This window comes from Scyliorhinus torazame, chromosome 15 (genome assembly GCF_047496885.1).
Source record: "Scyliorhinus torazame isolate Kashiwa2021f chromosome 15, sScyTor2.1, whole genome shotgun sequence".
Lineage (NCBI taxonomy): Eukaryota > Metazoa > Chordata > Chondrichthyes > Carcharhiniformes > Scyliorhinidae > Scyliorhinus > Scyliorhinus torazame.
In genome coordinates this window covers 20,519,733-20,540,417 of record NC_092721.1, presented here as the reverse complement: position 1 = coordinate 20,540,417, position 20,685 = coordinate 20,519,733, and the positions used below count along the sequence as shown (strand labels likewise).

Here is a 20,685-nt window from a genome sequence, read left to right as displayed (position 1 = left end):
GGAGCTATTTTCTCAGCTGTTCTCAATGTGTTTGTGCCAGGGTTTAATAAGTAGGGCCAGAATTTTACATTGCTCGGGTGGGCGCACACTCGACAGAAGCCTGTGAAAAGGCATCCTGACATAATCACGCGCTTGCACAGTTTGTCGCGGGCACTCGAGAGTCCAAAATGTGCCCCAATGTTTCAACCTCGATCCAGGGCAGGATAGGCTGTCCGGGCTGAAATAAAATTTTAAAAGGTGTGTGGAGACTGAGCTGTGTTTGAATGTGCTGCTTCAAGGAATGTGGCATTCTTTCAAGTCAGCTGCTCTGCAGCGGCTGCCCCCTGAGGGAGTAGATTAGAAGCCCCTGTCAACACCCTCCCTATTCTCAGTGTCCACCCTCTCCTGCTGTGCCGTGCCTTTCCCAGCATGTTTCAAGCTGGCTACTCATTAATTGTCCAATCGTGTGAAATCACGTTTGGTGGCCAACCGTGGCTGGAAACCTGTTTTGCACCTGCTTCCAGACCCACTGAGTGCGTGCGCCTGACAGACAAAAAACTCGCGCATAGGTTTATCTTCCTCTCATTTTCTGCAAAGTAGGAGGGCCATGTCAATTCACCTAGTTTATCCCTGGAGGATAAAAACATGAGGACGATCGGGGTCACTTCCTGATGGGGCAGCATGGTTCATAGTGGTTAGCACTGCTGCCTCTCAGCTCGTGGGACTCTGGTTCAATTCCAGCCTCGGGTGACTGTCTGTGTAGAGTTTGCACTTACTCCCCGTGTTTGCGTGGGTTCCCCTGGGTGCTCCGGTTTCCTCCCACAGTCCAAAGATGTGCGGGTTAGGTGGATTGGCTATGCTAAAATTACCCCTTAATGTCCAAAAGGTTAGGTGGGGTTACGGGGATAGGGTGGAGGCGTGGGCTTAAGTAGGATGCTCTTTCAAAGGGCCGAATGACCTCCTTCTGCATTGTAAATTCTATGATTCTCTACCTAAACGGAAACCTTGTTAAAAGATTGGTATCCGAAGAGTAACTCTCCTTGCTTTATAACTGAAATACATACAGCCTTGGTCCTTTGTTTGTCTGCTTTATTGGCAAATAAGTAATGTTGTGGTGAATTGGATTTCATTGATGATCTGGAGAGCATTAAATTTAATTTTATATTTTACTTTTTGTTCCAATTAGTATGCTTGCTAGTCAGAATACACAATCCACACCATTATTCATTACACTGTACAATAGGTTTCATATTTCACATTCTTTATAAACCATACTGTTCTGCTGTTTATGCCTCAGGTTCATCAGTTTATTGGTAGTTTAATATTTCCTTCTCATTAAACCCTAAATTACTCCCATATATTTGTTTACAACAGATGGCCTTTATAGAGATAATTAAAACTTTCAGTCTTTCACCAATTAGCAATATTTCTTCAAGGCAAAATGAACGATGCATTTCGGAATTTTTCTCAATCTCTACCTTCTGTCCTCTCCACCCATCCTCCTTTTGAGAGGTCAATATACAAGTTTTGTAAATTTGTTTTATATGTTTGCTTCTTCTGATAGATTCCTGGAGTCAGTGTTCCAAGAAGTTCATCACTGAAAAATACTGCTATTGAAGAACCTCTGGTGAAGAAAACTAGGCTAAGCTAGAGAAGGTCCACGCTGCCCAACTATTACTCTGGCTAATTTTTGTTCTAGCTCATTTAGTGTAAAATGTGTTTTAAGCAGAGATGACAATACATAAGGAGTATAATAAGGAAAATCATTTGTATGATTTACATATTTTTTATAATAGAATGTCATCTTTTTTGAATAAAACATTGAATTTTTTATACATCACTTTGCATTTTTAAAAACTAATTAGAGTATATTTTAAAAAACAGAAAATGTTGGAAATATGCAGCAGGTTATGATGGCATCAGCGGAGAGAAATGAGAATTAATGTTTCAGATTTGTGACCTTTGACCAGAACTGTGAAAAGTTAAAAATGCAATAGGTTTTGAGCAACAAGTAGGTGGGACAAGGCAAAAGAAAAGTCAGTGATGAGATGACAGGAGAGATTTAATGACAAGAGTTAGTCTTTCAGGATTATAGAGAGCGGGGACTTGAATTATCTGTATGTAGATCAGTCTTTCTATTGCAGCAAGAAGAGTAGTGCATTGACATCTACCAAGTTGACAATTCCATGACGACTAAAGTTATTGACCAAAAGCTAGCGCTGATCACACTTCAGAATATTGTTTACTAAAAGCAAAATTTCAAGTGTCTCTCAATGCTTAATGTCCAACAATTAAAGGAGGGCAATAGGCAAAAGTTCCAGTCCCATTTTCCACTAATTTTTCGCTTTTGAAAAATACTATAAATAATTGTGGAAATATCAAGTTGTTAACATAGTAATGAAAAATGATTTTAATAATCCTTTCACATAGCAACAATAATGTCTTAGTTACAGTTTTCTTTCAGTACTCCAGTACAAAGTCTGACAAAATGTTCCAAATGTTTGTGGTAGTTTATAGATGGGGGTGGAGTACACAAATTAAAGGATTGTATGAATTGCCACCTGGATGTAGATCTGTCTCAGCCACTTATCCAGCCAGTATAGTTGTTGTCTGGGATGGGGCCGTGAGGCTTGGTTTGTACGTGCAGAGCAAGATCTCTGATCATTTTGTGCATTATAATAATCCCAACTGAAACCATCTTGCTGGCTGTGGGACAATACAGGCAACTCCAATATGCTGTTTCTAAATCCTGTATCTTGGGGAATCTCAATTTGCATGCAGGATAACCCGCCCTTTCTAAATAGACCAGATAACCAATTTGCTGTAGTGTACAGTTCAAACATTGCTGCGATTCCTGTTGTAAGTCCCATTCAGCCCTATCTCATTGACTGACAGTGGCGTTGTCAATAGTCTGGTACCGAGATGAAAGTAAGTGGATAGAATGTGGAATTTGAAGCTCAACGCGGGGTTGAAAATAATATTGAAGTTCTGCACCACCATTCTCAGCTTGAATGGATATCGACAAAGGATAAAAGCAGTGAATGATGTTCATGGTGGTGAGCTGAAAATAATAACTTAGATTATCCTGGTGTTATGGTTCATGACAGTCAGTCAAGTACGGTGTTCTGACTGACATTTCAAAGAGTAGTTAAAATGCGCTTCACTTGGGAATTTATATTTAAAAAAACACCCTAGTGCAGGAGGCAGCCATTCGGCCCTTCACAGCTGCACCTACCCTCTCAAAGAGCACTACCTAGGCTCACTCCCCCACCCTATCCCCATAACCCAGCGCATCAATCGTGGCAAATCCACATCACCTGCACATCTTTGGACTGTGGGAGGAAACCCATGCAGACACGAGGAGAACGTGCAAACTCCATCGTCATTCAAGGCCAGAATCGAACCTGGGTGCCTGCCGGTGAGGCTGCAGTGCTAACCACTGTGCCACCCATTTGACTGAGACACGGTTTTAACTGAGCAGAGCAGTAAAATTATGTATTTAACAAATTACACCTCTTCCCTTAAACAATGTAGAATCATAGAATGGTTGGCCATTTGGCCTGTGCCGCTCTGCAATTCACCTATTAACAACAATAGGAGAGCTGCTGATGCAGAAAGTGACAAAAGGGTAGAAGTAAATCCAGGTGACAAACATTAGACTCAACATTTTTCTAAAGAACTTTTGGGAAATACTACTTTGCAGTGAATGGGTCTTCAAAAAAATGTGCTTTTTTGTACACCAGTTAAATATTTGCAATGAAGGAATATACAAGCCTTTATTAAAACAAATTTTGGAATGCACTGTTGTTGCAATGTATAGAAATAATTATACATTCCAGGGCAAGGATAACAAAAATAAAACTCCATTTTTAAAAACTTTTATTAAATATCAATTTTAAAAAGGCACCAGTATCATATATTGCTGCCCAGACCATTGTAACCAAACATTTAGGTCTAAAACGTAAACATTAGGGTTTTTTTTTTGCTATTTAAAATATTGAACTACAGAAATCAAAAGCAAAATTTTGAAAGAATATTTTAGGAGTATATTTTTCATTTCAAATTAAAACTTGATTATATCAGCCTTTCTGTGCGTCCAAGATCCTGATTTAGATGTTTCCAGACAAAGAGTCAGGCAGCAAGTCATTGAAAAGATGGTAAACTGCCACTGATTATAAATTTTCTTTAAAAAGTTCTTAATGAATTTCATCTATTTTCTTACATGATAAAATAAATGACAATACATGCCAGGCCACAAGAACATTGTTGATAAACAAATCTGATTAATGGGGATATTTGCTTATGCATAAATTTGAATGAGAAACCACAACAAAACTGTTGCTTTAAATTCATAATTTTATGGATAACAGATCAGTAAGTAACTTCTGGTACTTTATAAATAACATCCCTCTAACTACATGCAATTAATATTTTTAGAAGTGCTGATCAAGAATTTTTGCCTTTCATCCTCATTGCCAATTGCGACATTTACAGATGAATTTTAAATCCATTCCTGTTCAAAGGTTCTAGCCTTGAAGACTGACATTTTTCAGCCATAGTTCAGTTAAAACAAAGGCATAGAGTTATCCCCAATGGGCTCCACGGTCATTTCAGAGTTTCTTGTACAAAACAAGGTGACTTCTCATCACAGTCGCGGTGGAGAACATTTTACTGCAAGGAAAGAAGAAAGTTTTAGGGAAAACTAGTTTGCATAACCCCAAATCTACATTAACATTTCACTTTTGGAGCAGGCATGTCCACTCCCATATTTAAACATTCATGTCTTATTTGATGTTTGACGCTATGAGGAGGAATGATCACCCTCCAGTAAATCAAGTGACGACCATTATTCACATGAGCCTCGACAGTAAATTGCAGCTAAACCTGACAGTCCTCGTTTGTGACCCACACATGTACTTACAGCAGGAGTCAGTATTTAATCAAGTCACTTAGAACCATTGACAGCTATCCCAGTTCAGACCATTTAATATTAGCAACCTGAAAACAAATTCCCTGCTCAACATAAGACTTCTGAGGACCTATTCATCACGAAGGTACAGACCCTTGTTAATTGACATTTACCCTTTCCCCAACCTCTTTTTTCACACTCCAACCCAGTCTTCTTATCTAAACAAAGCACTGCTTGATTGACATTCCCTCCACCACTGATCCACAACGGCAAGAGTGTACCACCTACAAGATGCACTGCAAAAACTCACCAATGCTCGTTTGAAAGTACCTTCCAAATCCGTGACGTCTACCACCTAGAAGAACAAGGCCAGCAGAAGCATAAGAACATCTCTTGCATGTTTCCCTCCAAGCCACTCGTCATCCAGACTGGTAACTATATCGCCGTTCCTTCACTGTCTTTGAGGAGTTCCAGATTTTTACTGAACAGCATTCCTCTAGTACATGGACTACAGCGGTTTACAAAGGCAGCAATAATACCATGATCTCCAGGGCAATTAGGGATAGACAATAAAGGCTGGGATAGGCAAAGGCTGGACTAATGAGTGAAATCCACATCCCATGAATGAATAAAAAAGATATTTGCAAGCCATTGCTCCAGTTCTAAGCTCTCTTTCATTTGCAAATTCCTTCAATGTGTTTCCCATCCATGGTTCCACATTTGAATCTTTCCAATCAGATTTCTACCCCTGTCACAACAATGAAATTAATTGTCCCCAACTAAAGTCACACACGATGTGTTTTGTGGCTGTGGTGCATTATTTCTCCCATCCTCTCTAGCCTTCAACAGTTAACCTCCTCCAGGTCCAACATAACAGGTTTACCCACGCTTGGTTCCATTCTCACCTGTCCAATCATAGCCAAAGGATATCCGTCAATGGCTCCTCTTTCCATTGCAGGACCTTTGGAGCCTTGCCAGGGATTTTTCCTTAATCATGTCCCATTCTGCACATCCCACTATCCCCTCTACTGCCTGTGTTTTGTCAGACTGCTTTTCTGACATCAGGTCCTGGATACGTAACAATTTCCTCCAGTTAAATATTAGAAGGACTGAAGCTATCAACTGTGGCCTCAATATCGAACTTCTTAACTGAGCAACTTGATTCAAACGCTCCGCCTACTTACACTTTCATAACATTGCCCGTCTTAAACCTATCTACTAAAACATTCATCCATAGCTTTTGACACCTTGATTATTGTAAAGTTTTTCTGGCCTGTCTCCCATCCTTTACACTCTAATGCTAAACACTTCCTTCTCCTACTTTCTATCATTTGGAACATTTTCCAATGCCAAAAGTACAACACAAATATTCTAGCCTGCAGGTTAAATCAATTAAATTATTTGTTTTCATTGCATTAAGTATTATTACAATCCAGCTTGAAGCAACATTGACAGTGGCATTGACGTGTTTGACCCACTCATTTACTGAGAACATGTGGATTTGCTTTCAGCACATGTTGATCAGTCATCATGTAAAGATAAAGGAACTCTGACCCAATTTATACCACTGAATGCTATTTCTATACTTCAATGTATCACTGCTAAAATTGGGTTAAAGAAAATAGCCTCTTGCATATGCTACAGACGCAGAGACTATAAATGCAAATATGTAGATCAATACAGCCTGCATTAGGCACAACCGCAACTGAATTATTTTGCTGCATCGGAAGCTAAAATAACAAATAGATCCAAATTAAATATTTGAAAACAGAACTATTTCTCACACTTGTTTTACCACAAGCGCTACTGAAGCCAGGTCAATCACAGCATTTAAGAGAGAATAGAAAAAATAGGAAGAACAATATTAAGTCTGGGAAAAAAATACTGAAATAAGATTAAACTGGGCACTTTTGACAAGGAGCACCGACAAAAGCATAATGGAACAACTGGCCACCCTCTGTACTGAAACGTCCATGGTGCACGCTAGATTGATAATTGTAATTTGATGTTCTAATCTCGTATGGAGTTTTACAAAGATGAAAGGAACTCCTGAATCCAATATTACAAGAGTCTGCATGGTAAAAGAAAGCCGATAAAGAACAAAGTATTATATTTCATACTGCATCACATAGCAGGCAGTTGTAAACTTTGAAATCAGAAATTGCGAGTTCATGTATGTAGGGGTGACGTGACCATTTGCATTGAAGCCAATTACAGGACATTAATCATGTTTATGAAGGTTACAAGTCGAACTTTCTAGAACAGAGCCTTGAGTATATAATCTCCGTATTTGCTAAATAACAGCCTCTATTCACAGATTAACTATAGCCCTCTCTTTACAGTTTACAGCTATTACAATGGCTTCCATCATGGTTCCATACCATTATTTTTAAATATTCTATTTAATGTTTGTTCACAGGGATTCTTCCAAGCATTCAGGTAGCAGATGTTCTGGCTTAGCACCGCATTGTGTGTTGAACGTGGCTGACTGTTATGAAAAGGCTTATTTAAATGAGAAGCCGAGTTCATTCCCAATACTTCTTTGTTCTCTTTGCACTCTGAACAAAGGAAATCCTGGAAGTAAAGAAATGCACATTATTTTTCCCCAAAAAGCAATTTTTGATTATGTTCTTTTGATAATAAAATGAATATGTTGATTCACAGACAATGCATTGCCTGTCATATTTTACAGAACAGAAACAGGCCAGTCAGTCCAAAAGGTCCATATTTGTGTCTCCTACAATTCTTCCAATGCTAAGGGCAGCACGGTGGTACAGTGGTTAGCACTGCTGCCCTTCCGCACTGAGTTCGATCCCACCCCGGGTCACTGTTCGTATGGAGTTTGCACATTCTCCCAGTGTCTGTGTGGGTCTCGCCCCCACAACCCAAAAAGATGTGCAGGGTCGTTGGTTGGCCACGCTAAATTGTCCTTTAATTGGAAAACAATAATTGGGTACTCTAAATTGATTTTAATAAACCCTTCCAAAGCTAACCCCATCAACACATTCTTCTATTCCTTTCCCATGTACATATTCACCTTTCCCTTAAATGGGTCTTACCTACAAGTTGAAACATGGGGCAGCACGGTAGCACAGTGGTTAGCATGTTGCTTCACAGCGCCAGGGTCCCAGGTTCAATTCCCGGCTTGGGTCACTGTCGTGCGGAGTCTGCACGGGTTTCCTCCCACAAGTCCCGAAAGACTTAGGTAAATTGGACATTCTGAATTCTCCCTCTGTGTAGAACATAGAGCATAGAGTGCAGAAGGAGGCCATTCGGCCCATCGAGTGCACCAACTCACTTAAGCCCTCACTGCTACCCTATCCCTGCAACCCAATAACCCCATCTAACCTTTTTGGTCACTAAGGGCAATTTATCATGGCCAATCTACATAATCTGCACGTCGTTGTACTGTGGGAGGAAACCCATGCAGACACGGGGAGGATGTGAAGACTCCGCACAGCGACCCAGCGGCGAATTGAACCTGGGACCCTGGCACTGTGAAGCCACAGTGATATCCACTTGAGCTGCCCTAAATAGTGTACCCGAACAGGTGCCGGAATGTGGCGACTAGGGGCTTTTCACAGTAACTTCATTGCAGTGTTAATGTAAGCCTACTTGTGACAATAAAGATTATTATAAACACTTGCTCCATATTTACCGTTTCAAAAGAACTCTTATCAGGTCACCTCTCAGACATCTTATTCTGGAGAATAGAGCCCCAGTCTCTTTAATGTTTCACTGAGACATAATCTCTCAATTCGTTTCATATTAGTAATTTTGTTTGCACCTGCTCCAGTGCCTCTATATCCTATTTATAACACGGGGATCAAAAATGTTTGCACTCATTCAAGCATGGTGTGACCAAGGTTTAAAATAACTTCTCTGCTTTTCAATTCTAGTCTAGTAATGAACCTCAATGCTTTGTTTGCTTGTTTTCAGGGCTGTAACAAGCCCTGCCATTATTTTTAATTATCGGTGTATCTGTACCCCGTTCCTCCACCTCATTTACACACTTATTTCAGCTTGCTCATTCTTCCTACCAAAACACATTGAGTTTGACAATCATTTACCAAATACGCCCATTCTGCAAGTTTATTTATTTGCCGCCTTGCATTTCTTTTTGCAGTCCTCCATTTTATTAACTACATTCACAATTTGGTGTCATCTGCTAATTTTGAAATTGTACTTCCGCTTCCGGAGTCCAAATTATTTCTGCAAAAGTGTACTTGGAAGTAATAGGCTCCTCTTGATGCATCATGTTAAATGATTGAGCCTGGTAGATTTGGTTTCATTCTTCTAACAATCACACACGAGTCTTAACTCCTTTACTGTATTCCTTCAAATTCAATGCTTTACTGTATTCCTTCGAAATCAATGCTTAGCCATAAAGATGTTATCTGACTAAATTTGCTCGTCATGCCTGCATTTTAACACAAGCATCAGGAACCAACTACTTGATATTCTTTGAATTTTAGATGCTTTATGTAGACCTGATAGAGGTCTACAAAATTATGAGGGGCATAGACAGAGTGGGTAGTCAGAGGCTTTTCCCCAGGGTAGAGGGGTCAATTACTAGGGGGCATAGGTTTAAGGTGAGAGGGGCAAGGTTTAGAGTAGATGTACGAGGCAAGTTTTTTTACGCAGAGGGTAGTGGGTGCCTGGAACTCGCTACCGGAGGAGGTGGTGGAAGCAGGGACGATAGTGACATTTAAGAGGCATCTTGACAAATACATGAATAGGATGGGAATAGAGGGATACGGACCCAGGAAGTGTAGAAGATTGTAGTTTAGTCGGGCAGCATGGTCGGCACGGGCTTGGAGGGCCGAAGGGCCTGTTCCTGTGCTGTACATTTCTTTGTTCTTTGTTGCTCTTTATATTCAGCAGGACCTGTGGGAAAGGCTGTGTGTGATGATGGTGATCAAGGAATGTTCTCATCAGAGGACATGCGCAATATAATCTTTTCTCATTCCATACTCTCAACATATGTAACAGCATACCAAAGCAACACTATTTAAATTGGGAATTCCCAAAATACATTTTGTTATCCGCCAAGTCATCTCTGCTGAACACCCTGTGCGGCCACCAGTCTGATGATTTCTTTTTAGAAAACGGATGCAGGTTGCTCCATGTTAATCTGTACCCAATTGAAAGATATTCAGGAGGCAGCTGCACAAAGGATGAAATGATCTTTACTTTGCCCTTTGGAGGACAAAACGGTGACGATGTGAATTGCCCTTTATCTACTAAGCTTTTTCGGTTCAGACACTGGTTTGTCATTGAGCTTTTCCACTACAGGAAACAAGAAACCAGGAAATGTACAATATTAGATTTCTGCAGGTGGCTGACAAATCCAAAGGACCACTGGGCTAGAATACCAAACAAACATAGTTAACCTCATTCACTGCAACATTGGCTGTCAAACGTAAGTACTGGGTGGAATTTTCCACAAAGAAAATGGCAAAGTGTCAGGTTCTGACTGAAAACTATCCAGAAACACAGCCAAGTTTTCTGGGCAGATCTTCTGACACACTGTCAAAAAGAAAGTCAGGGTGTGTGGTTTGCACCGTCACTCTGCTGGGGCAGGGCCTGATAAGGGAGAGCGAGGCCGGTTCCACAGAGATCAAGGCGCCATCTTTAAAGGGCACCCCGATTTGCAGGGGGAAAACGTCTACAAAATTCAGGGCGAATCCTCACCCCCACACAGAAGTATCAGGCCCCCCCCCACCAACTGATGTCGGCACGCATCCCTCTCCCCTCATAAGGGGAACCCCCTCTCCCCCAATGGAGAGGGTTACAACCCCACTCCCCCGTAGTACCCTAATGCTCAGTCTAGGCCCTCAACCCTCGGATATCCAGGTTCCTCTGCACCCCCGGCGTGGTCACCACGGCTGGCTTTTGTTTTTGAAAACCAGTAGTGATTTGCATTGGCGTGATGTCACTCTGCCAATGGGGGACCATCGCACAGGGTTGGATCTTAAGGTGTAAAGCCGTTTAATTATATCCAAATTGATATAAATGCATGCAAATCAGGGCATGCCCCAAAAGTACTACACCACCAAAAGTAGTCACCGATAACTTCTCCCACGGTGAATGGGAGAGAAGGAGAAGTGCAGGCAACAAATCTAAGAATGGAATTCAAAGGTTCTACAGGGGTAGCACGGTGGTGCAGTGGTTAGCATTGCTGCCTCACGGCGCCGAGGTCCCAGGTTCGATCCCAGCTCTGGGTCACTGTTCGTGACATGTCTGTGTGGGTCTCGCCCCCACGACTCAAAGATGTGGAGGTATGTGGATTGGCTACACTAAATTGGCCTTTAATTGGAAAAAATGAATAGGGTACTCTAAATATATATAAAAAAGAAAAGCAGCATACTATTTTAATGGAGAGTTGGAGAACTCAGTGGTACAGATGGATCTGGGTGTCCTGGTACATGAATCACAAAATATTAGTACACAGGTACAGCAAGTGGTTTGGAAGGTAAATGAAATGTTGGTGTTTATTGCAAGGGGAATGGAATATAAAAGTAGGGAAGTTTTACTGCAGCTGTACAGGGTATCAGTGAGACCTCATCTGGAATACCGTGTACAGCTTTGATCTCTTTATTTGAAAGAATATCTACCTGTGCTTAAAGCAGTTCAGAAAAGGTTCATTCCTGGGATGAAGGGCTTATGTTGTGAAGAAGCATTGAACAGGTTGAGCTTATACCCATTGGAGTTTAGAAGAATAAGTGATCTTATTGGAACATGCAAGAACCTGAACAGATTGATAGGGTAGATATCAGGAGGCTGCTTCCATTTGTGGGGGAGATTAGAACTAGGGGACACAGTTTAAGAATAAGAGGTCTCCCTTAAAAACAAAGAGATGAGGAGAGTGTTTTTCTATTGGAGTGTCATTGGCATGTGAAATTCACTCTCCCAGAAAGCTTGGAGGTGGGGCCATTGAATATATTTAAGGCTGAGTTAGACAGATTTTTGATATGCAAGGAAGTCAAGAGTTATGGAGGGGGTGGGACTGGTTGGAGAGAGAAAATGGAGCTGAGACCACAATAAAATCAGACGTTCTTATTCAACGGCAGAACAGGCTTGACAGATTGAATGGCCTACTCTTCCTCCTAAGTCCTACGTTTATTCACTCAATATTCTGAAAAATCACAGCAAAGTAGAGGGCTACAAATACCTTCACTTACATTCATTATCAGTGTTTTATCTGCATAATTAAATAAAATGTTAATTTTAATTTGGTGTTTGGGCCGGAAAGTGGAGCTGAGTCCACAAAAGATCAGCCATGATCTCATTGAATGGCGGAGCAGGCTCGAGGGGCAAGATCACCTACTCCTGCTCCTAGATCTTATGTGCATTAGTTCTGTAAACACCATATAGACACAGAAGCATTACCTTAGATTTTAGATTATGCTTATTTGGAGGCAAAGTTCCAACTAAAGTTCGCAGTTCCAAATGCTCTTTACCAAGCTGGCTATCTGTTCCAATGCCATCCATTAAGCTACTTGCAGAAATGGTTTGTGTATTATAACCACTATCAGCCTATTAATTTAAAAGAAAAGTCAATACAAACAATAATAAAGGCATGACATGTGTAAACAATAGTAAAGTGCATTAACACTCAGACTGAAAATTCAATAACATAGACAATGCACAGCTAACCATATTACTCTATATATAAAATAGGATGTGATTTTATTCGGTCAAAAATTGCAAAACAAAACTTTTTATTGATCGCCTCAGAATCAATAGGAGCGATAGTTTAATTATAACTGCTCAAAACATGATCCTTACCTGCATACAAATGCTCTCGGAAGGAATAGCGCTGCTTTCTGCAAGAGGTGACATATACATACGAGGGCTATGCACGTTTCCAGTCATTGAGCTAGTCATTGGAATACTAATGTTAGTTTCGGTTTCCTTCACCCAAGTGCTACTATCCTCATCAGTTGTTCCTAAGTCAGCCATTTCAACAGTATGATGCTCACTCCCGTCTTGAAGCACTATTATATTTTCATTAACTTCTGAGAAATTGAGACGCGAAATGCAATTTGTTTCACTTTCAGTTCCCAGATATAGAGAGAACACTTTTGCATCCTTTTCAGGGTACAGGTTGGTTTGAGCTGGAGAACAGAGTCTATCCTCAATTTTGTGGTCGTGCTGCAGAGTTAACTTTTGAGGAGAAGTGCGACAAAGGATACCGCGAAGTCTTGAATTCGTAGGGGGGTATATTTTAATTGGCGAACATCCTTCTATTAAAGGAGATTCTGTGCAGCGGTCAAAATTCCCATCTAAGATTGCTGCAGACGGAACAACGGGAGACATGAAAGTAAAGTCCTTTTCTTCTGTATGAAGAAAAAACAGAGGTTATGCAAAGAATAGACTTTCCCAAATAAAGTTATTATAACATTTGTGAATATTGGACAAAAATACGTGATTCTACTTATGAGGAGAAGTTTATTTATTGGAAGAAAGGTGTCTCCGAAGTATAATGGAGCATTAACTGAACTCTAGCAAATTCAAACAAGTGGTCATTGTTTAAAGAATGTACAGTCAGCTACATATTTTAAATTTCATATTATAGCCAAATCTCTAATCCATGCATCCATTGAGTGGCATTTGTTCTCGGAGTATTCATGAACGTTTATCCCTTATTTTTCCTTTAATATGTAATGTGATGGCCCCTACGATTGAGAAAAAACCTATATATATCATATGGACTGATCTGCCTGGACTGCACGCAGAACAAAAATTTTCACTGTACCTCGGAACACGTGACAATAAATCTAAATCTATTTTATGTTGGAATGGTGGACCTTATGAAAACTAGGTTTCTCTGGAAGATGATTTCTTTAAAAGGCCACTTGCATTCCATAACTTCATATGGCCAAGTTGCCTGGGAGATGAAGACAAGAAATTGATTACATTGGCGGAATAGATTCTAGAGTTTGGGTCTGCTTTTCAAACAGTTTACTGTAGAACAAGCTGGCTGAAAGGTACATTCCTTTCCCCCCAAACCAGTTGAAATTCTGCTGCTGGTTAAAAGGGTCTTTGATAACTGAAGGAATCTACTAGCCACGAGTTAGACGTCTGGGATAGCCAAGCTAAGAGACAGAGAGAGGAAAAGCTCTTTGATGTAAAATTCCAGAGCAAAGAATATTGGGAGTTCTGACCAGAGGGGTTAAAGTCTAAAACAGTGTTGAACTGGTGGTCTATAAATGAGAGACTGTTAGAGGAGATTTGAAAGGACAACCTTAGCAGAAGTAAGCACAAGGCCCAAGAAAACCCAACCCGTTTCCTGATCTTTGAAACAGTGTTCAGACCAAATACTTAATCTTCCAATTTATGTAAATATCTGACTGAGTTTTTTCAGGGTGTAAGTCAAGTGGGTATAGAAAGTAACTTGTGAAGAGGGTTGGTTTAGAGCATGACCTGTGTTCATTGTACTTTTAAAATCTTTAATGTAATTGACTATTTAAAGGTAGTTCTCAGTATTCATTTTCTTCGATTTTTGTTTCGCAAAATTATTTTATTTGAAACAGTGAACACTGTGGCTTCATTCTGATCGGATTTCCAAAGTAAACCTTTGCTGGTCTCTACCAAGATCATAACAGCAAGCAAGGACATAAAAATAACCATTCGAATGCTATAGTAATGATAACAGCAATAGCTCTGATTCAACCAATATCTTAATAATGAATGTAAAGACAGGAAGTTTTTAAAGGCTTTACCAGCCTGTTTTCGCAATCTGGCTTGCTTCATGTCAGATTAACTGATGTCAATATGAGTAGTGTTATAAATAAGCACCAAGCTGCAAGGTCCTTAGAGAACGATCACATCCAGATGCAAGATTAATTTAATGCAGCTATCCTTACATTGGAGGAGAGGGGAAAGAAGTAATCTGAAGCAAATATTAAGTTATCAACTTTCAAATCCCCCATTTAATACAAGTAAACATTTAAAAAACGAACAAATAATTTTTTTAGAACTTAAAAATTGTAAGTTCAAACCTGAAACTGGCATTTTGTCAAACTGAAGTCCAATAGGAGACAAAGGTGGTGACGCAGAATGTGAACAAGACATCTGTGGAAACATGGGGCTGGTTAGGCTCCCTAAACTGCATGCTCTTCCAGCATCTTGGATGGGACTTGATGAAAATTGCCCCTAAAATTGACAAGAATGGATTTACATTACCACAATCTACTGTGTGGCTTGCAACAAATTCTTGGTATAAACTGCTTTTTTCAATGAATATTCAAGTTGTGAAAGGAATGGAACAGCATGATGGGTCTCTTATTCTGGTCACTCATCTAAATGTGTGTTTACTTATTTCACATTCAAACACTTAGCTGTATTCCTGGTAATCATTGCAAGTCAGAAACATTGTGTAGAGGACTGGAGACATAAAGCCATTTCTTACCAATCTATAAAACAGCACATTAGAACCCTACATCCTACAATCGCTTTACCCATATAGCCTACAGCATGGAGCCCGGAAATTATATTAGCTTTATGTAGTACTTACAGAACTGGGAGTTTTTGTGGGGCTTTTGCATCGAAATGGAGGAGACTCCAATGAGCTTAGATTTCCGTGGGATTGAATAAAGCCAGCTCCGGGATTTTGCTGTGGAGAAGGAACGGAGAAGCTAGCAGAGTGGCTTCTTTCGCCATCAATAAATAGTTTCCTTCGAAGTGAAGATGCACTCAAACTTTCATGGGACTGGTCAGCAGGGTCTTCTAATTTATAATGTTCACCTGAACACAGAAATAAACTTGACTGGTGGAATATTAAAATTTACAGCGCAGCTAAAAGAAGAAAAACAAAAGTGTTTTGGCACAGATATTATTTTGCAGCAACATTGAGAAACTCAAATAGGACTTCCTTTCCTTCTTGGCCACAACAACTATAGGCTGCATTCATGTGCATGACACAGCGGCTCCATTGCAAACACCATAGCTACAATTTCAAACTGGACTGGCAATTCTCTAGAGTTGCTAAATCCTGGGAAGCAAAATTACAGGCTGGGAATGTGCATCCCTGAGAACATGTTTCCTGGTTGACAGGCTCAGAAGCAGCTCTTGTTTTACAAAATATGGATACCTTACTTATTGCCTATGCAATGTCAAAAATACTTAAAAACCAAAATCCAAATTAGTTGCTTAATAAATTATCAACCCTCCCCATACTATTCTCCCCTTTTAAGTAATTATTGGAAGGGCAAATCAAGCCATTATGTATATAAGTGAGCTATTTCAATTATGGCCCTCTTAAATTTTCAATTATTCATTTCAATGATCATAAAATTTAATTGGTTACACTGTTTTCTGCAATTAACTATCATTGAAAGAGATCCCAGTCCTGGAATACTAACTTGTAGGATTTACCCCAATTTTGAGTATAAATAATCTGTTTAAATTCAATCCTGATGCAGCTATTGGATTGACGAATGTGATATAAAATAGTTACTTTAGAGATATTAGTTAATGTAATGTAGAAATAAGCCACTTTGATTCTGGCAGATAGAGACAAAGGGATTTGAGACCGCATGGGGAAAGCAGGAAGAGGTGTGTCTACGAGAGTGATGCTGCATTGATAGGGGCCAGAGAAAGGGATTGGAAGTGAGCCAATGAGAATAGATCAAACAGGTCAGGAGGGATATAGGCTGACCTATGGGCGTCGAGTATGTGAAACTTGATACCATTTGAATTGATTTGCAGAGATCCCTTTGTCTCTTTGTTCATTCGCTTTCTGGGATGTAGGAGACTGGATGTCTCTTATGTTTCTGTGAAATGAATCAAGCTTGCAAGCTGAATAAAATAACTTCTTTTTACGTGCGAATCCATCTCGACTTTTATCGAGGCCAGACTGACGGAGAAAGAAATTTGGGAATCAACAGGATTATGAAAATTGGTTTTGGGTAGTTACAGCAGTTCTGACCCAGGATTTAAATTTTCAAATTAGCCTTTTAAAATTTGTACTGAATGAAAAAGATTAAATTATCAATTTTCTCACCCATCATCTCTCATACCATTTGTTATGTGAATTCTGCCCAAAATACTATTATTAACAGAAGTTGAACTTCAAATTTCTCAAAGTTTACTGGTTAAACAGAGTTGTTCAGACGTTGCGCATTCCATGAGTGAGATAGTTGATATTATGATAGATGAATGGCAAGGGCCTCTCATTTAAATGTTATGAAAAGAAAGGTAATTTTAAGGGATTTATATTGGTATTGGGGCCTTGTGAGGTAGAGAATTTTTTTAAGTTATAGGTTCGCTAATTTGATTGCAGTTGGAGATAGGTAATGAGAAAGAAGACAGCTCTCACAGCTCTGCGAGAAGCAATTAGTTTTGGAAGGCAAAGAGAGAGCATCTCTCTCAGCCTTGCTAGAAGAAAAGCCATACAATGGAATAATAGTTAAGGAAACAGATGCCGGAAACCTAAAGTCCAGCTAATTAAAGAAACTAGTGAAATGAACCTTTGACCGCTCCATCCTTGCAAATTACCGTCCCATTTCCAACCTCCCTTTCATTTCCAAAATCTTTGAATGTGTTGTCGCCTCCCAAATACATTCCCACTCTGCTTCATTATGATTGGTGTTAGAAAATTCAACATTCTATGGAATTCCATGTTTGAATCCCTCCAATCAGGTTGCTGTCCCTGTCACAGTACCAAAACGGCTCTTATCAAAGTCACAAACTACATCCTATGTGACTGTTACAAAAGGCCCTGCTGGTGAAAGGTTGAAGTGACACGGTGATCCAGATAGGATCGTTTCCAGATTGCCTCATCTCCCACTCAGAAAGAGTAGGATTTATTATATCAGGTTTTCTTTTGAGAGGGGGAACAGTGGCACAAACAACTTCTAAAAGCGATGTATTAAATCACACAAGTTCACAATTTTGTCTGTTTCAATTATCACATTCAAACAATATATTAATGCTTTCTACATTACCTATTATTTTTTCCAGATCAAAGTCCACAGGTAATGACAACAAGGTCTGACAAGCAGCTGCACAAAAAACAGAATTTAAATTATTGAATAAATCTCCTTAAATTACTTTCCATACTTACAGTAACAAGACTATCCTGTCTTATCAGCATTACATGTTTAATATATTTAATGGATAGAAGTGATCATATTTTTAAAATCTTCATTAGGTATATAATTGTGCGAGCATAGTAAAGTGCTGTCACTATATTTCCTCTGTTCACCTAGGATAAACTAGGTAACTACAGACCAATTAGTCTATGTGTGTGGGAAAATACTTAGAACCCATTTTTTGAGATTAAGTTGCTGAGCATTTAGAAATGCAGAGGATACTCCAGGGCAGGTAATCCAAATTTGTTAAAATCAAGTAATGTTTGTCAAATTGAACAAAGATTTTTGAAGTGACTGCATGCGAAGGGGAATGTACTATATACGTTGTACATTTAAGATTCGTTTTATAAAACAAAGTATCTCTAAGACGTATAATACAAACATTCAGGTATATGACAAAGAGGAAATATAGCAGCTTGGTTAACAGACAAAAAACAAAGGGTTAGTGTTCACGTTGGTCAGACTGGAGAATTGTTGCAAGTGACATAGATCATAGAATTTACAGTGCAGAAAGCGGCCATTCGGCCCATCGAGTCAGCACCAGCCCTTGGAAAGAGCACCCTACTTAAACCCAGGCCTCCACCCCACCCCATAACCCAGTAACCCCACCTCACCTTTTGAACACTAAGAGTCAATTTAACATGGCCAATCCACCTATCCTGCACATCTTTGGACTGTGGGAGGAAACCGGAGCACCCGGAGGAAACCCACGCAGACACGGGGAGAAAGTGCAAACTCCACAAAGTCACCCGAATGTGTTAAAATCAAGTAATGTTTGTCAACTGTGCTCTGTGTCCTCTCACAGTCCAAAGATGTGCAGGTTAGGTGGATCGGCCGTGTTAAATTCCTGGAATTGAACCCGGGTTCCTGGAGCTGTGATGCAGCAATGCTAACCACTGTGCCACCATGGCACACAAGGGTCAGTGCAAGTTCCAATTTTGTTCTCAATGTATTTGGATTTATTGCCACATGTACCGAGGTACAGTAAAATGTATTGTTCGGTGTACAGTCCAGACAGATCATTACATACATGAAAAACATAGAACGTGAATATTATATAGCTAAATGATTTGGACTCAACACAAAAGTAGGGATTTGGGAAGGAACAAGCACATCGACAGATTAACCAGCTGGCCAGAATGGTGACAGATGCAGGTACTGAAATTTAGGAAGGAAAATGAGGAATTGGAGTATATACTTAATGAAAGGACATTGAAGCTTATGGATGAACAGAGAACGAGGAGTGCATATGAATCATTGCCAAGTTCAGGTAGATAAAGCCATGAAAAAGAGACAACAGCATTTTTAGTTTGAGAAACAGGGCTTACAGTTGAAGAGTAAAGAGATAATTAATTTGCACAAGACAATGATAATTCCACAATGAGCATCATTTTCAATTTTTGGCATCCGTTTATAGAAAGAACCTCAAATCCACAGATTCATCAGGACGATACTAGGGATCAGAAACGATATTTATAAACAGGGACATGGGATACTGAGGCTATGTCCAATGGAGACTCCTTTGATAGATTGGATAAAGACCATTTTACTTAGCTTAGGAGTGCGATCAAAATGGCCACTAAGAAAATGAGGAAATGGGGGGGGGTTTAAGAGAAATGTATTTTATGTAGATCATTGGAGCACAGAATGCTTTATCACAGGAAGTAATTGAGGTATGGAGCGTTGCCCTCTTTTGAGGAAAAAATGAACAAAATATTTACAAAACTGAAGATACAAGGTTGGAAGGAGAATGCAGGCAAGTGATAGTAGTTTTAAATTGTTCCAGCAATGTTTGCTCCAGTGGACACTGACTCAGTGGCCTCCATCTATGCTAAAAACAGTCTTAACATTCATGATCTTGTGACACTGAAAGTATAAATGGGTATTAATGGAGCAAGAGTAATTTAATCAAGGCTAGTTAAAGGTGTGTGGAATATCACACAAAAGCAAATGATAGCAAGTTAAGTTGCAGAGATTGCATTTGCATTAAAAATTATTTTCAAGTACTCCCCTGTGGCAGGTTACCTTATACACATCAAGAAGGGCAGACAACATTCTAAAAATCTACTTTAAAAGCAAATTTTCTGGAGTTAAACTTAATATATATTTTCATAAAATATGAATTTTCCCCAAGTTTGCATATCTACAAGCAAAAGATGGCATATCTGGATGGCTATTTAATAACATGCTTCGAGTGCGCACCTGGTTGGAGAAAATCAAGCAGAGAAACAACTGACAAAAAAAGAGAAATAGAGGCAACGTTTTTACAAATTCTTCAGAGTGGTTAGAATCTTGAATTCTCCAACACAAATCGTAATTGAAGCAGAGAGTCCAAAAATTAATTTAAAGGGGATTTATTTAGTGTTGCTTGAAAAAGTGAAATATTAATAAAGAAAGTAAGAGAAGTAGAATTAGACTGCATGGATCCTGTGGAGAAAATACTAAACAACATATTTCTGTGCTCAAACTTGGAAGGATCCACAAGATTTCTGTTCATAACAGTATGGATTTTAAATGAAGAACTGTACCACAAAACGTTGGATAATTCAGAACCATTGTGTTTACTATTTTATATGTACATGGAGTAGCAACATTTGGGTACGATATTTATCACCAGGACAATTTGTGAGCAATATAATTTCATATAAATAATATTCTTATATCAAAATCAAGGGCGAGTATGCGGTAATATTGTTA

At 39.5% G+C, this 20,685-nt stretch overlaps 2 protein-coding genes across 4 annotated transcripts in view; one reads left to right on the top strand and one right to left on the bottom strand.

Moving 5' to 3' along the window:
• The window catches only part of dis3 (DIS3 exosome endoribonuclease and 3'-5' exoribonuclease), a 64,559-nt gene extending 62,745 nt beyond the window's left edge, over positions 1 to 1,814 (top strand). Inside the window, exon 21 of the mRNA XM_072476130.1 lies at positions 1,544 to 1,814. Within this exon, the coding sequence (XP_072332231.1) occupies positions 1,544 to 1,630 (87 nt within the window). The 3' untranslated portion in view covers positions 1,631 to 1,814. The remainder of the gene's footprint in view (positions 1 to 1,543) is intronic.
• A 548-nt stretch (positions 1,815 to 2,362) lies between these two features.
• bora (bora aurora kinase A activator) overlaps positions 2,363 to 20,685 on the bottom strand; it is a 35,559-nt gene continuing 17,236 nt past the window's right edge. Inside the window, exons 7-14 of one of the 3 annotated variants that reach the window (XM_072476133.1) lie at positions 17,842 to 17,898; positions 15,411 to 15,640; positions 14,896 to 15,049; positions 12,680 to 13,185; positions 12,281 to 12,427; positions 7,270 to 7,462; positions 5,199 to 5,243; positions 2,363 to 4,650 (exon numbers count right to left, since the gene is read on the bottom strand). In XM_072476133.1, the coding sequence (XP_072332234.1) occupies positions 4,625 to 4,650; positions 5,199 to 5,243; positions 7,270 to 7,462; positions 12,281 to 12,427; positions 12,680 to 13,185; positions 14,896 to 15,049; positions 15,411 to 15,640; positions 17,842 to 17,898 (1,358 nt within the window). In that variant the 3' untranslated portion in view covers positions 2,363 to 4,624. Of the gene's footprint in view, positions 4,651 to 5,198; positions 5,244 to 7,269; positions 7,463 to 12,280; positions 12,428 to 12,679; positions 13,231 to 14,895; positions 15,050 to 15,410; positions 15,641 to 17,841; positions 17,899 to 20,685 lie in introns of all 3 variants that reach the window. The other 2 variants (XM_072476131.1, XM_072476132.1) reach the window with 2 other exon arrangements.